General features: G+C 30.1%; 1 protein-coding gene across 1 annotated transcript in view; it reads right to left on the bottom strand.

Moving 5' to 3' along the window:
* Window positions 1-362: 362 nt before the first annotated feature.
* The window catches only part of LOC118194961 (uncharacterized), a 35043-nt gene continuing 21877 nt past the window's right edge, over window positions 363-13528 (bottom strand). The window contains exon 3 of the mRNA XM_085824191.1: window positions 363-10174. Coding sequence (XP_085680317.1) covers window positions 9356-10174 — 819 coding nt within the window. The 3' untranslated portion in view covers window positions 363-9355. The remainder of the gene's footprint in view (window positions 10175-13528) is intronic.

Below are 13528 nucleotides of genomic sequence, written 5' to 3'. Positions count from 1 at the left end.
AAATCAAAAATTCGTTAAGTTTTACAAAATATAAAATCTATAATAAAACAAATTCCAAATTTGGGATTTCAAATGCCCATATTCACAGTAGGATTTCGTCATTCAAAATTCGATGGCTGTATGTACCATTGTTTTATCACAATGCGAGAAATAGACAATCATTTATGCAGATTTTTCATTATTTAATTTCTTCAAACATAATGCAGGACTCTTAACATTTTGTGGCAACAGTTTGAAAAGTGAACCGACGTTTATGAGTCCGACGCAAAATGCCAAAACGAAAGCAATAGTCCTTCGGGACTGAAATACCTTTGGACTAAAAAAAAAAAAAAAAAAAAAAAAAAAAAAAAAAAAAAGGAGGGGAAAAAATGGGGGAGATAAATATACAATACAATAGCCACAAGAATGAGTGTAACTTATGATGATTCCTGGTGATGAAGTATGTTTAAAAATATACAGCTAATTTTAATGTATGCTTTATAAGTATAAAACTGTATATGTATAATCTACATATTTCAGTGTACTGCAGTTTTATAAGTGAAATAATACTAATTATTCATTTACAGTTTCATTTATACAATTGATTCCCCCCCCCGGTCAGATCTGTATTGTTCTTATAACTAATATTTTTTTTTTGCATTCTTCTGAACTGAAATTATAAACATAATAAAACTAACAACCGATTTCTTATACAATATTAAATGACAATTTTTTATTTTGCAAAATTTCCTCATATTTAGGTATGAAAAAAAATCTTGTAAAAATAATTAAATGTACATTGGCAGGTAAAACGATAGTACAGTAAGTACTCCTTAACACGAATTCTCTTAAGGCAAATACGTGGTTAAACATGAAGAAAATTTCGGTCTCGGTATTTGATCTTATAGGAAGTTTTATAGGTTACATTGCATTGTTTAAAACATAGCCAGCATGATTAACTTACTTTACAATCACGACCATTGTATTAGCATTGAGTTTTGAGGAATTTGGTAGTGCAGATGATGATGTTTCCATGTGTTCTCCCAATAGAGACTCATGTACACTGCACATAAAAAAAAAAAGGGGGGGGAGGTTCTAAATCTCGCGTTCTAATGGGCCGATTGACGAAATTTAACTTGCTTTTTTAATACGTGACTTGAAAGCGTGACTTAGGATATGTATTAGATTTATATATAGCATTATTCTAACATGGTATTTTGATACAAAATCGGACTTTTTCTGGAATAACATACCAATTTTCTTTCTATATTTCGATTCTATGACTCAAATTATGCCAAAGTAGCCCAGAAAATCGCAAAAGTAGTTTTAAAATTAGCTCTCAAAATTTTAATAATTGAATTTAGTATATATTTATTAATATCGATTTTTTTATTAAAGCTATTTGATTCGTTCTTTCATATTTCGAAATTTAGGTTCATTCCAAACAAAATTCGCCCATTTTTTATGATTCATTTTAAAAATTTGTAAAAAAAGCTAAATAACTTTTATAGCTTTTTCGAAAAAATTGTGAATTACAAACTATAAAATTTTTACCATCATCTCAAAGTGGATGTACTTCTAAGCATACCTGCAAAAAATTAGAGCTTCTTATTCAAAATTTCTTAAGATTTACGTGAATTTACATATTGACGCAATTTGAAACTTGGCATTTTTGTTATAAGTGATAATAACGCCAAATGTGGTTTACGCACTTTATTAAAATTACATGAGAGCATGAACGGTGACTCCCCCCCCTCATGCACAATCAAGGAAAAGAAAATAGGTTGCTATAAATTAAGAAGTTAGCCAAGTTACTCTTAACGCACTATGAAAAAATTTTTTTAATTTTTCACCAAAAATTATAAAATTTAATGTCTAGGCATAATTTGAGTCATAGAATCGAAATATGGAAAAAATTGTCATATCATTTCAGAAAAAGTCCAATTTTTTGTTCAAAATACCTATATTAGAATAATGCTATATATAAATCTAGTATATACCCTATGTCATGCTTTTGAGAGATAAAAAATGCAATTTGAATATCGTCAATTAGCCCAGTAGAATGGGAGATAAAGAGAACTGTCCTTTTTTTCCCCAACCGTGTACAAGCAGTTGTGTAAGAGGTACAAGAAATGTCATCAAAAGAAAGTGAGAATAATATCATACCATCCCACCAGCCATAAAATGCTAACATGGTAGAACGTTTTTTTGCAACACCAAATTGGCCTCTAGTTTTACAGAAGCCATGACTACTATTGGCCATGAAATTGGTGATCTATAAGTGCATTTTTTTCAAGTTATAGTAATTAATGCAGTACTGCAGAGTTTTCTATAATGGCATAATTAATATAGTGTAGTAATTATATCCTATAAATGGTTAATGTGCAACCTGAACTCCTGATTTTTTGGTTCCTTGAAATTCGGGTTAACAAGGGTTTACTTATGTTTTAATATTATACCAAACTGTAAGGGGAGGGCAAAATGATAATAAATGTCAAAGCACTGATTCCTGAAGCTGTAAAATATATTTCCATAACACAATATATTTATTTTATCAATCTCTTTCATGTTCATACTATGCTGTATTTGGGCAAAAACTAGCAAGTTCTAGATTAAAAAAAATACACATTAATAATATTACCTTTCTTATATACTCATGTCTAAATTTATCCTTGCATACCCAAAAGTAATGAATGATATTCCATGAAATACTCAATTGATGTTATCCATTTGTGAAGGGAATATATGAAAGACAAGCCTAATCAGCATTATCCAATCAATCAAATGGTTTTTGATATGCAAGTCAAGGCATTACATGATCTGACAGTAAATCAATCACTTTGCATGAAGTGAATACTTGAGTTAGTATCTGCAATACAATGTTTAATTTCAATGTATAAGGAATCAAAACAGTTTGTTATGGCTGTGAAATATCATTTGGAAGAATCTGTGAAATCGCCCATTTAGAAGCAGGGCAGATAATCATGGAAGCAGTGAGATGTGTTAATATTTCAAGACAGATACCTTCTACACTGTGGAAACAATTTCATAACTCTGGAACTGCTATTAGGAAGGCTGGACAAGCTTGTAAACAAATAAAACTGCCTTTCATGATCAATAGCTGACAACAATTGTCCATCATAATCGGAAGTTCTGCAGCTTGGCAGTTAAGATCAGAGCTTGCAGCCACCACTGGAACTGATATCTTGTGACAAACTGCATACAGAAGCTTTAATAAAAAAGACTTTTATACCAGAAAGCTAACAGTATGCATTTCATTGTCTTTACAACAAAAGATGGATCACTTTAACTGGTACAAACAATATCAGAACTAGAGTGAACATCAATATTTCCCTGCTCTCTTCGCTGATGAGTCAAGCTTTAGTTTTAACATATGTCCTAAACATGTTTACATCTGGATTCAGGATGCAAAATCTTGTTTCAAACACTAAACATAATTGTTTCAGTAATGCAGATGTAATGATATAGGGAGGAATACTGATCGATAGACATACATATTTTTAACAGCAGATCTGTGACTGACTAGAGATATCTAAATGAGATCTTAGAAGCTTATGTAGGAGTTTTCAGAGGTGCACATGGAACTTAATTTGCATTTATGGATGATAATGGCTATCCATTTTTAGCAAGACTTCTTAATGAATTATTTGAAAGTAAAGACAATGAGCAAAAACCATGGCGACCCAAATCCCTTGATCTGAACCTGAGATAGAACTTGCTGGATTACCTTTGAAAACAGCTCCGTTGCATGGAAGCATCCTCTTTCTAGAAGTGTAAATGTCCAGAAGACCACACTGATACAAGAGTGGAATTTGATTCCCAAGACTGTAGTTAAGAACATTACTGTCACTGTGAGAACATATTAAGATAGGAAAGATCATGTTCCATATTAAATTCATAAGCGTTAATTTTTTTCTGAATTATTCTTTTTTTGGTGAGGGGCTTAATTCTCCTTGTAATATATTATGAGCACTTTTATTGTTTCATGCTACAGTCTGCGTCATGCAGTTCTCTTATTTTGTTTTCCTTTGTATTTATATGTTATGATGTTGTGTATTATTCCATATAAATTCATGAAATTATAATTGACAGTTTCTGAGAAATCTATGATTTCATGCATGTAAAGATAATTTTGGATATGAGAGTATATAAGTACAAGTATTGTATGATGTCTCACAAACTGCATATAAATAAAAAGTTATGATGAAAACGCTTTATGCAGTTTTATAAAAATACGTATCTAAAATATTATGGTGCAATTTTGCATAAAAAGCTGTTAAATAATCGTAAAATTAAGAGGTTATATATATATATACTAATTAAAATGAAAAATTATGTAAAAAGTACTTTAACACACAGAAAAGATGAATACATTTGGCACAAATATTTCTTCCTTACTTTTATCAACTATTACTAACCTAACTACATCTACTATATAATAATACTAACTACAGTATTCTGATGAAATAAACTAATTCCTACCAAAAGATTTCTGAAGTTATAAAGAAACCATTATAAATTTTTCCCAACTTAAAAAATTATAATATATGAAACACAGTTGGCAAAACTTTATAACTTCAGTGTTAGGATGCACTCAATATAAATATTTATACAAAGCTACAATGTTGAGCACAATAAATTTTAATTTCAATTTCTGTATGACTCTGATCCAATTTCATAAAATGTAAGTACATTAATTATGAATTACAATTCAGTTTTTTTAAATAATGTAATTTTGTTTGAGCTACTTACTGAAGGCTACTTTTTACCATAATTAATTATTCTTAGATTATTTAAAACAGTGCAGAATGTTTTAGGTTAATGTTGATTTAACAAATATGCTCTAAGAAAATAGAACACATCTTTCTTGTTCAAGAAGCATACTATAAAGTGATATTCTGACAGAAAAATTTGTTAACTGAAGAAGAGACTGGTATCACTTTGGCTCAAAACATGTTGAACCTTTTCCATTAAACCAATACCTACACAAATTTAAATTTTGCTTGACTTTAAAATTGAAGTTTGTGTGAAGAGAATAGAAATGCAACTTCAAGTAAATTGATCTTTATTTAATAATGTATATGCTATCCTGGGATAATTCTATAAATTGAATTAAAAATACCCTTTAATTTTATAACGAAATACAATCAAACTGATAAGAAGATATCTAATAAAATTTTAAAATTCTTATTTAATAAAAAAATATTTTTCAATAAGTTTTAATAAATTTTGTGAAAATTTAAATATTATTTATATTTTAATATGATACATTAATTATTCATACATAATAATTTAAAACCTGAACAATAAAGGAGTTTGTATATATATATAATAGCATAATCCAAAAATGGAAGTAGGACACTTTTTAATTTCATTATATATATATAGAGAGAGGGGGAGATATTATAGGTAAATATTAGACATTTAATAATAGACACAATTTGACACTTCAAATAAAAAACATATTCCTAATCATCTCATGGCAATGAGTAACATGACGGACTGCTTTCTTAATTGATATTGGAAGTATCATCCCATTAATATCACCCTGCACACAGACTGAAGGTTACATTTGTACTAATATAATAAGTACAATACACATCTCAATAATACATTAATATTTAAACTAGAAGTGTAGTATATTCTATGTGCTAATAGAACAACAGGTAAATATTTACTATTTATAATGTGAGGACATTTATTATGTAGCAAAGACTGTAAGCAAACATTTAACTACAGATTACAGTTATTGAAGATGTATAGCTATGAAAGATGAATCACATTTTGTACACCTTATAACTGTAAAATAAATTATTGAACACTTGGCTCGTTAAATTAAAGGGAAATTTCAAGTGAACATTTATCACTTGATCTGTGGTTAAATTCAATGATAAAAAATATACAATTTCTTCACTGTATCAGTCATATTCAGGAAAGCATAATTATCATATTTCTAATATTCTAATTAAAAATTTAAATTCTTTGCATGTAATTTTGTTCTGTTTCTTCTAAATTTTGGTTTCATTTCATGGATTTAAAACAACTTCATTCCTCTAGTTTGTAAGAATTTATTTTATTCTAACCAGTTATTTTTAGTTTTCTTTACTTTCCCTCCTGATTTCAGCTTTCTGCTGGAATGTAAATTTTGTATAATGTAGATGCAAATTCTCAATGTGTTTCAGAAGCAGTATTTAAGCTGTGTTTCAAGAGTTCAAGGGTGGTAGTAGCGGACTTTGTTCCGATGTTTAAGCTGCGAGTTTAAAATTAGCTAGCAGATGTGTTTCTCTAGTTTAGTGATCGATGCCTTTCAGTTTATACTGTTATTTCTCGGATTGGCTTTTCCGTGTGCTGTCAATTTAGTGTTAATTTAAGATAAGGAGCCAGTCACTAGATTATATTAATTTACTAGTAATTTGTTACATTCTTATTTTCTATTATGTAGCCATAAGTGTTTGTGATTTGTGAGCATGAAGTGGGGGCATATGGTTTAATTTAGTTTTAAATAAAAAGGTTATTTAAACCTTATTCTACAGTAGTTATTCTTAAAGACATAGCGAGGATTCGCTACTTAGTTTTCAACATAGAGTTCAGGGTGTGTGCTACCAAAGAATACCCACAGACTCTATAAGTTAAAGGTTTGACAATTAAAAAAAAAAAATGTTTTACTTTAAATGCTAAAGAGTATTCTCTGAATTTGTCCATGTTGAATTGTATTTTACAAAAATTATATTATAGCTTAGAAAAGCAATCAGATACTTTGTACTTATCTGATTGCTTTTCTAAGCTATAATATAATTTTTGTAAAATAAGCAAAGTACTTTTGTAAAATAAGTAAAGTATAATAAGCAAAGTACTGTACAGTATGGGGTCCAATTTCTAATCCTAAATTATTCAAATTTTTTCCCGTTTCATAGACCTATAAGTAATTTTTCCATGTTATAGTTTTGCTACTTATCTTCTGAAAAGGGAAACTGAAACACAACTAGCATAGATTACTGTTAAACAATTTACTTAAAAAATCTATCAAATTACACACAGTCGTTCTTAGCAGCATTAAGGAAAAAAAAAAAAAAAAAAAAACATAAAGATATCCTAACTTTAGAATGACAAAATTTTAAAAATATTTTTAGTCTCCATTTAAAATCATGATATCCCTTACAATACTATTTAATAATTTTGCACATTGTTTAATAGATACTATATTGTATGATATTATATATTACTATGTTATATATTATATGATTACATTATAGTAATATGAAGAAAAATTACTATATTCTCAGAAAGTGCTTGGTGAAAATTAAGCTGACTTCACAATCTCAGTAGCACAGAGGAAAGTAAAATATCACATTTTTAAGCTCAAAGTTTCTTAAATTAAATTGAAACCTACTTTTATACTTTATAATAATTATACCTTTTCCAAATTAAAAATTTAGTTTCAGAAATAAAAAATCCTTTCATTAGAAACATTTAATTAAATAAAAAATACTAATGATTTATGAAAAAAATGATAAAAAAACTTTATAATCACATTAGTAACTATTACAAAAGTGTAGTATAAACTAATATCTATATAATATAAATATATACACACAACACATATACCGTGCTAAGGATTTAGAAACATTAAAAGGATAAAAATGTTTTCCTAAGTCTTCAGAAATTTAACATTGAATAATTAAAACTTGTTGCAAGCTTAGCAGATGCGTTTATCAAAATATACATATGAATGTTTTCTGGGAGCAAGCAATATAATGCCATTAGAAACATCTTTTACCATTACAATAGTCTATTAAAAGTTGTCAATTAGATATATTATAAATCACGAAAAGTAGATGTAATATGAATTGCAGTCAACTAAGAGGCATTATTTTAAAAAAATTACAGAATAGATTCTTTAAAAACATACAATGCTTTAAATTTTCTGAATTGGTCTGTAACATATTGTCTTAATTTGAAAAATTAAAGGATAATGGATTATGAAACTGTAATATCTCTGGAAATGCAATATGCTAAATTATGTGGATGATAAATATCCTGGGACCATTGAGACAGTGATAATAAAAAAATGGGAAGACTAAGCTAAAGATGTTTCTAATGTCAGAGACAGTCAAATACCAAGAGTACATAATGCATCAGAAATATATTGTGAATATTTTTGGCTTTCATTTTCAGTACTGTACAGTAACTTATACTCATCTCTGAAGATTATAGATAGTTAATCTTTAATCTAATTATATATTATATCAAATATATGTTACCGTGAAAGACCGAAATTGCAGAATGTCGACTTTCACCGGAGAATGTCAACATTCACCAAATATGTCGGCGAAAGATTGAATATTGCATTACATTCTTGTACATTCGGACCTTCACCAGTGTATGTCAACAATCACAGATATGCCCTGGTGTAGGTCGAAAAAAGAGGAGTATATGTACACGCTGTCATTGCAAAAGAAAGTATTCCACAAATAAATGCAATTGTAAAAGCAAGGGTGTCTTGTGCAATTCAAAGTGTCATAATAGTTTAAGTTGTTGCAATAAATAACATTTGAATCACATAATTTAATAAGTTTTAAACTTCTATGATTTTCCTTTCTCATTTTGAATGTACTGTGAGTTTTAAGTTCTTATATTCTGAAGTTCTTTTTTTAAGTCTCAAGTACGTTTTTTCGCGACTGAATTACGGAAAAGAAAATATAATATTCTTATATGTTCAACATTCACCATTAGTACATGGTGAATGTCGACATTTACCGGTGTAAGTCAGAAATAAGAGTATTTGGAAAATATTTCGGACAAACACCAAGCAACTATGTGAATGTTGACATTCACCTGTGAAAGTTGACATGCTCCAAATTTTGGTGTTTCACCGTAACATATATACAAGTCAAATTTTTTTTTTTTTGCTTTTTAAGTTCTGTAAAAATAAATTATAAAATGCAATAAATAAAGCAAAAGTCCATTAAGTTTGGCTTCCACAAAGAATTAATAAAATATGTTAAAACTGAGTGACATTATTCTGTTCTGTTTTTGGCTTTCATTTTCACTAATGAACAGTAAAATCTACTCATCTTTGAAAATTATAGATCACTAAATCTTTAAACTAATCAAATACTATATCACATATATTGCAAGTCACAGCTATTTTGCTTTTTAAGTTCTGTAAAACTGCATTAAAATGAAACAAATGAAGCAAAAATCCATTAAGATCAGCTTCCAGAAAGAATAAATAAAATATGATAAAAAATTGAGTAAAATCGAGTGACATTGTTCTGTTCAACTGAGCATTATCTGTACGATAAAACAAAAGAGAATGTCATATTTATTACAATTCTACATAAATAATACCCAGTTACAGTTGCGTACTATATAGCTCTTTTTTTGCATCATGGATATTAGTCTCATCTCCATGATTATCTGTTATCTCATAAATTCTGCCAAGTTCCATGGCCCCCCCAAAGCAAACATGACGCTTATTTTTAGTTACACGGATCGACTGCCACCACAATCTGAGATCAGGAACAGCAGACCTTGCTGTTACAATAACAGCCAAAATGTTTTTCAGGAGAAACAATGTAACATCATGATCATATAAAGTCCAAAGATACACACGGATAACAAAGTATGGTATGTTAACCAAACCAAGATGCAGACCCTTGTACAATAACTGCAATCCCAAAGAACGTGCCTGAGCACCAAACTGTGATAAACTTAGCTTATACAGTGTCATAGTAGGAAGAATGAAATTTATACAGGAAAGCACAAGAACCGCATTTTCTAACTCGTAAGTTAGTACTATTTTTGACTGTGTTGGGAAAAGTATACCTAAAAATGTAACACTGTCAAAAATTTCAAACACTGTAGAAGTAATGAGAAAGTAAATATAAGCTTGGTGATCAGAATGTGGCTCAGCATTGTTATGTGTTTCTACAAGTAGCAAGAAAACAACTGCAGCAGATGCTATAATAACTTTCAACAATTGGGGACCAAATGCTGAATCAGCGTCCAAGGACTGAGCTACATCAAGTTTGAACAATAAAACAACTTTTGCTGTTAATAAAGATGAATAAAAGAACCAGACAACATATACAAGAGGTAATGAGCCAGTCTTTGAAGCTGACACTGTAGATGAACTTTTCTCACCAGTGACTTCAGGTTTTCTTTGTCTTCCCTGCACGGAGAAAAAATCATATCTAAATAAATATTAATTAAAAATATTAAAATACTTTTATAATGAACATCTGAGTATGCATAATTTAAGACAAACAATTTAAATAGTTTAAACAATAATTAAATCCAAAAAATTATGTTACAGATTTATAACCAGAAATTTGATATATAATTTTCAGTTCTACCAATAACCATTTTCATTATACAGTCAAAAGTTGTTAATCCAGACTCATCGGGACTTCGGCGATTCCGGATTATAGATCATCAGTTTAAATCTGGTAAGATGGCATGCAGAAATTATAATATTAAAAATATGAAACTGTAATTTATGAAATAAAAAAACAATTATGATCTAAAGGGTATCAAAATTTACAACAACAACAACAACAACAACAAAAAAAAAAAAAAAAAAAAAAAAAAAAAAAAAAAAAAAAAAGCTCAATATTTATTTGTTTACTTTATTAAACATTTCTTTCAATGTAAGTTGTTTAAGCTGCTTCGTTTTATGTGATAATACTTTCTCTTTAATTCTATAAACAGACATAAATTCTTGTTCAGTTACAAAGTTCCGCTGTTCAAGTCCTATAATTGCTGTGTCGAGAATACCGACTAATTTGTCATCTGAAATTTTTTCGTTTTCAATAACCTCTGTGTCACTTTCTTCGCTATCGGAAGCGAATTATAATGACGAGGAATTTTATTTAAATCATATCAAAGATGGAGTACATCAAGATGAATTACTACATTTAGTAAGGAATTACAGTCAAAAGTCATTAATTCGGAAACCAATAATCCGGACCTCAAAGATACAAACTTTCTGCGCATGCATCGCGTTGACGCGAGCGCATAGGTGTTTAGCGTGGGCATAAGACCTTTACAGCTGCGAATATGCGTGTGTGCATGGGCATAATACGTTTACGCATGCGCGTTTAATGTTTAAGGGACGGTATAAGCTAAAATTATCTAATTATCTATTTCAGTTAATGTTGCAGATAGCGTTGTTCCTTAATCTTCGAATTGGATCTGGCTTATTATTTTTTTGCAGACTGTTAGAGCAATTCTATAGAAGTAAGCTTGAACTTTCGATTATGTCAAATAGAATTTCCGATGCTGGAGCTCCCAAAGGATCTACAAAGCGAAATTATGTTTCAATGTCCATCAAACAAAAAGTGGAATTGCTGCAAAAAATGGATAAAGGCATAATCCTTTGTTTCTCAACCATTCCGAAATCTGTTTATCAATTTCACGCTGCTCTGCAGGGGGAGGAAAACGACGCGGCGTGCAATGAATTGGAAGTTGATCTGTCTTCAGGCAGATCAACCTTAAAAATTGTTGTCTTCAGGCAGATCAACAATTTTTCCTTATCTTCAGGGCAGATGTTTTTATTTTATTTGGCTTATAATTCCTTACTAAATGTAGTATTTCATCTCGATGTACTCCGTCTTTGATATGATTTAAATCAAGTTCCTCGTCGTTAAAATTCGCTTCTGATAGTGAAGAAAGTGACACAGAGGTTATTGAAAACGAAAAAATTTCGATTGACAAATTAGTCGGTATTCTTGACACAGCAATTATAGGACTTGAACAGCGGAACTTTGTAACTAAACAAGAAATTATGTCTGTTTAATAGAATTAAAGAGAAAGTATTATCACATGAAACGAAGCAACTTAAGCAACTTACATTGAAAGAGATGTTTAATAAAGTAAACAAATGACTATTAAGCTTTTTCTTTTTGTAAATTTTGATACCCTTTAGATCATAATTGTTCTTTATTTCATAAATTACAGTTTCATATTTTTAATTTTATAATTTCTGCATGCCATCTTACCAGATTTAAACTGATGGATCTATAATCCGGAATTGCCGAAGTCCCTGTTACATCTAAACTCTGGAATATCAGCACCACTACATCTAAACTCCGAACTATCAGCACCATTACATCTAAACTCAAGAATAATCCTGCATAAGAACGTAGTTAGAACTCTGAATCTGAACTCGAATGACTGTTAGATGGAGAGTGCGTATTTTTCTGTAACCTAATAATTGTAATAAAATGTATAAATGTATCTAAATATAATATCTTTATTTATACAGAAGTGTCAGTCTTTATGCAAAAGCTTGGAATTATTTAGATATTTCATCGAATAAGAATTTGGAATGGAACAAGCTCAGCTCCCGGATGAAAGAAAAGATAAGAGATCTTTTTTACCTTTTAGAATTCTATTGAGAGACACAACAATTTTTTTGGCATCCCTGCCGGGACACAAACCCGGGGGAAAAAAGGGGAATCCTTATCAACGACAATCATGAGAATGGAAATCTCTGTCTGTTTCAAGAAAATCCGGAAGAGATTCATATGCTGTTAGGAGCGGACACCGCAGCACAATTGTTCACTGAAAGAACTGAACATTTTGCGGGGGATTACGTAGCTTTTGAGATCAAGTTAGGCTGGACTTTAATGGGCAAGATTAAAGAGAATGCGAATACGTCGAGTTCCCTGTCCGTTCTTTCTTTATCCTTACATGTTTCCAATACAAATTTGTCCAATCTTTGGCGTTAGACACCTTGGGGATTTCAAGCTAGGAAAACAAAATGAAAAGTTGGAAGAAGAAACACGAAAACATTTCTTAAAAAGTGTAAAACGAGATAGCTCAGGGAGATATGAAGTAACCTTACCCTTTATTTTAGATAAATCCGTCTTATCCAGTAACCGTACTATGGCAGAAAGACACCTCGTCAAAACCGAAAGTAAACTAATTAGCACACGCAGAAGAAAAGATTACGAAGAAATATTTGATGAGTGGGAAGCGAAGGACATTATTGAGGTAGTAACTGAGGAAAAGGAAGAAGGAGTGCACTACTTGTCACACAGACCTGTAATAAAAGAGTCTACTAAAACTACAAAGATATGACCTGTTTTCAATGCATCTGCACGTTCTAAGAATTCACCCTCTCTCAATGATTGTTTGAGTAAAGGACTAAATTTAATAGAAATTATTCCACGTATATTGAATCGTTTTCGAAAATATCGCATAAAAGTGTCATCTGACATCAAAAAGGCTTTCTGTCAAATCAAAATAGCAGAAAAGGATAGAGATTTTTTAAGGTTTCTATAGTTCGATAATCAACATAAGTTTAAAATTTACAGACATAACCGAGTTGTTTTTGGACTCACATCAAGTCCGTTTCTGCTAGCCGATACACTTAGTCACCTTTTGACTACAGTCCCAGAAAAGTTTGTAGAAACTTCTAATATTTTGAAGGATTCATTTTACCTCGATAATTCGTTAATTAGCTTGAATCAAGTAGCTGAAGCTGAAAATTTCGTTCAAGAAGCAAGATTGATTTTGCCTT

This window comes from Stegodyphus dumicola, chromosome 9 (genome assembly GCF_044657685.1).
Source record: "Stegodyphus dumicola isolate Sdum_Otavi_A_Nest chromosome 9, ASM4465768v1".
Lineage (NCBI taxonomy): Eukaryota > Metazoa > Arthropoda > Arachnida > Araneae > Eresidae > Stegodyphus > Stegodyphus dumicola.
Note: the sequence above shows the minus strand (reverse complement) of the source record. Positions and strands in the feature narration are given on the sequence as shown.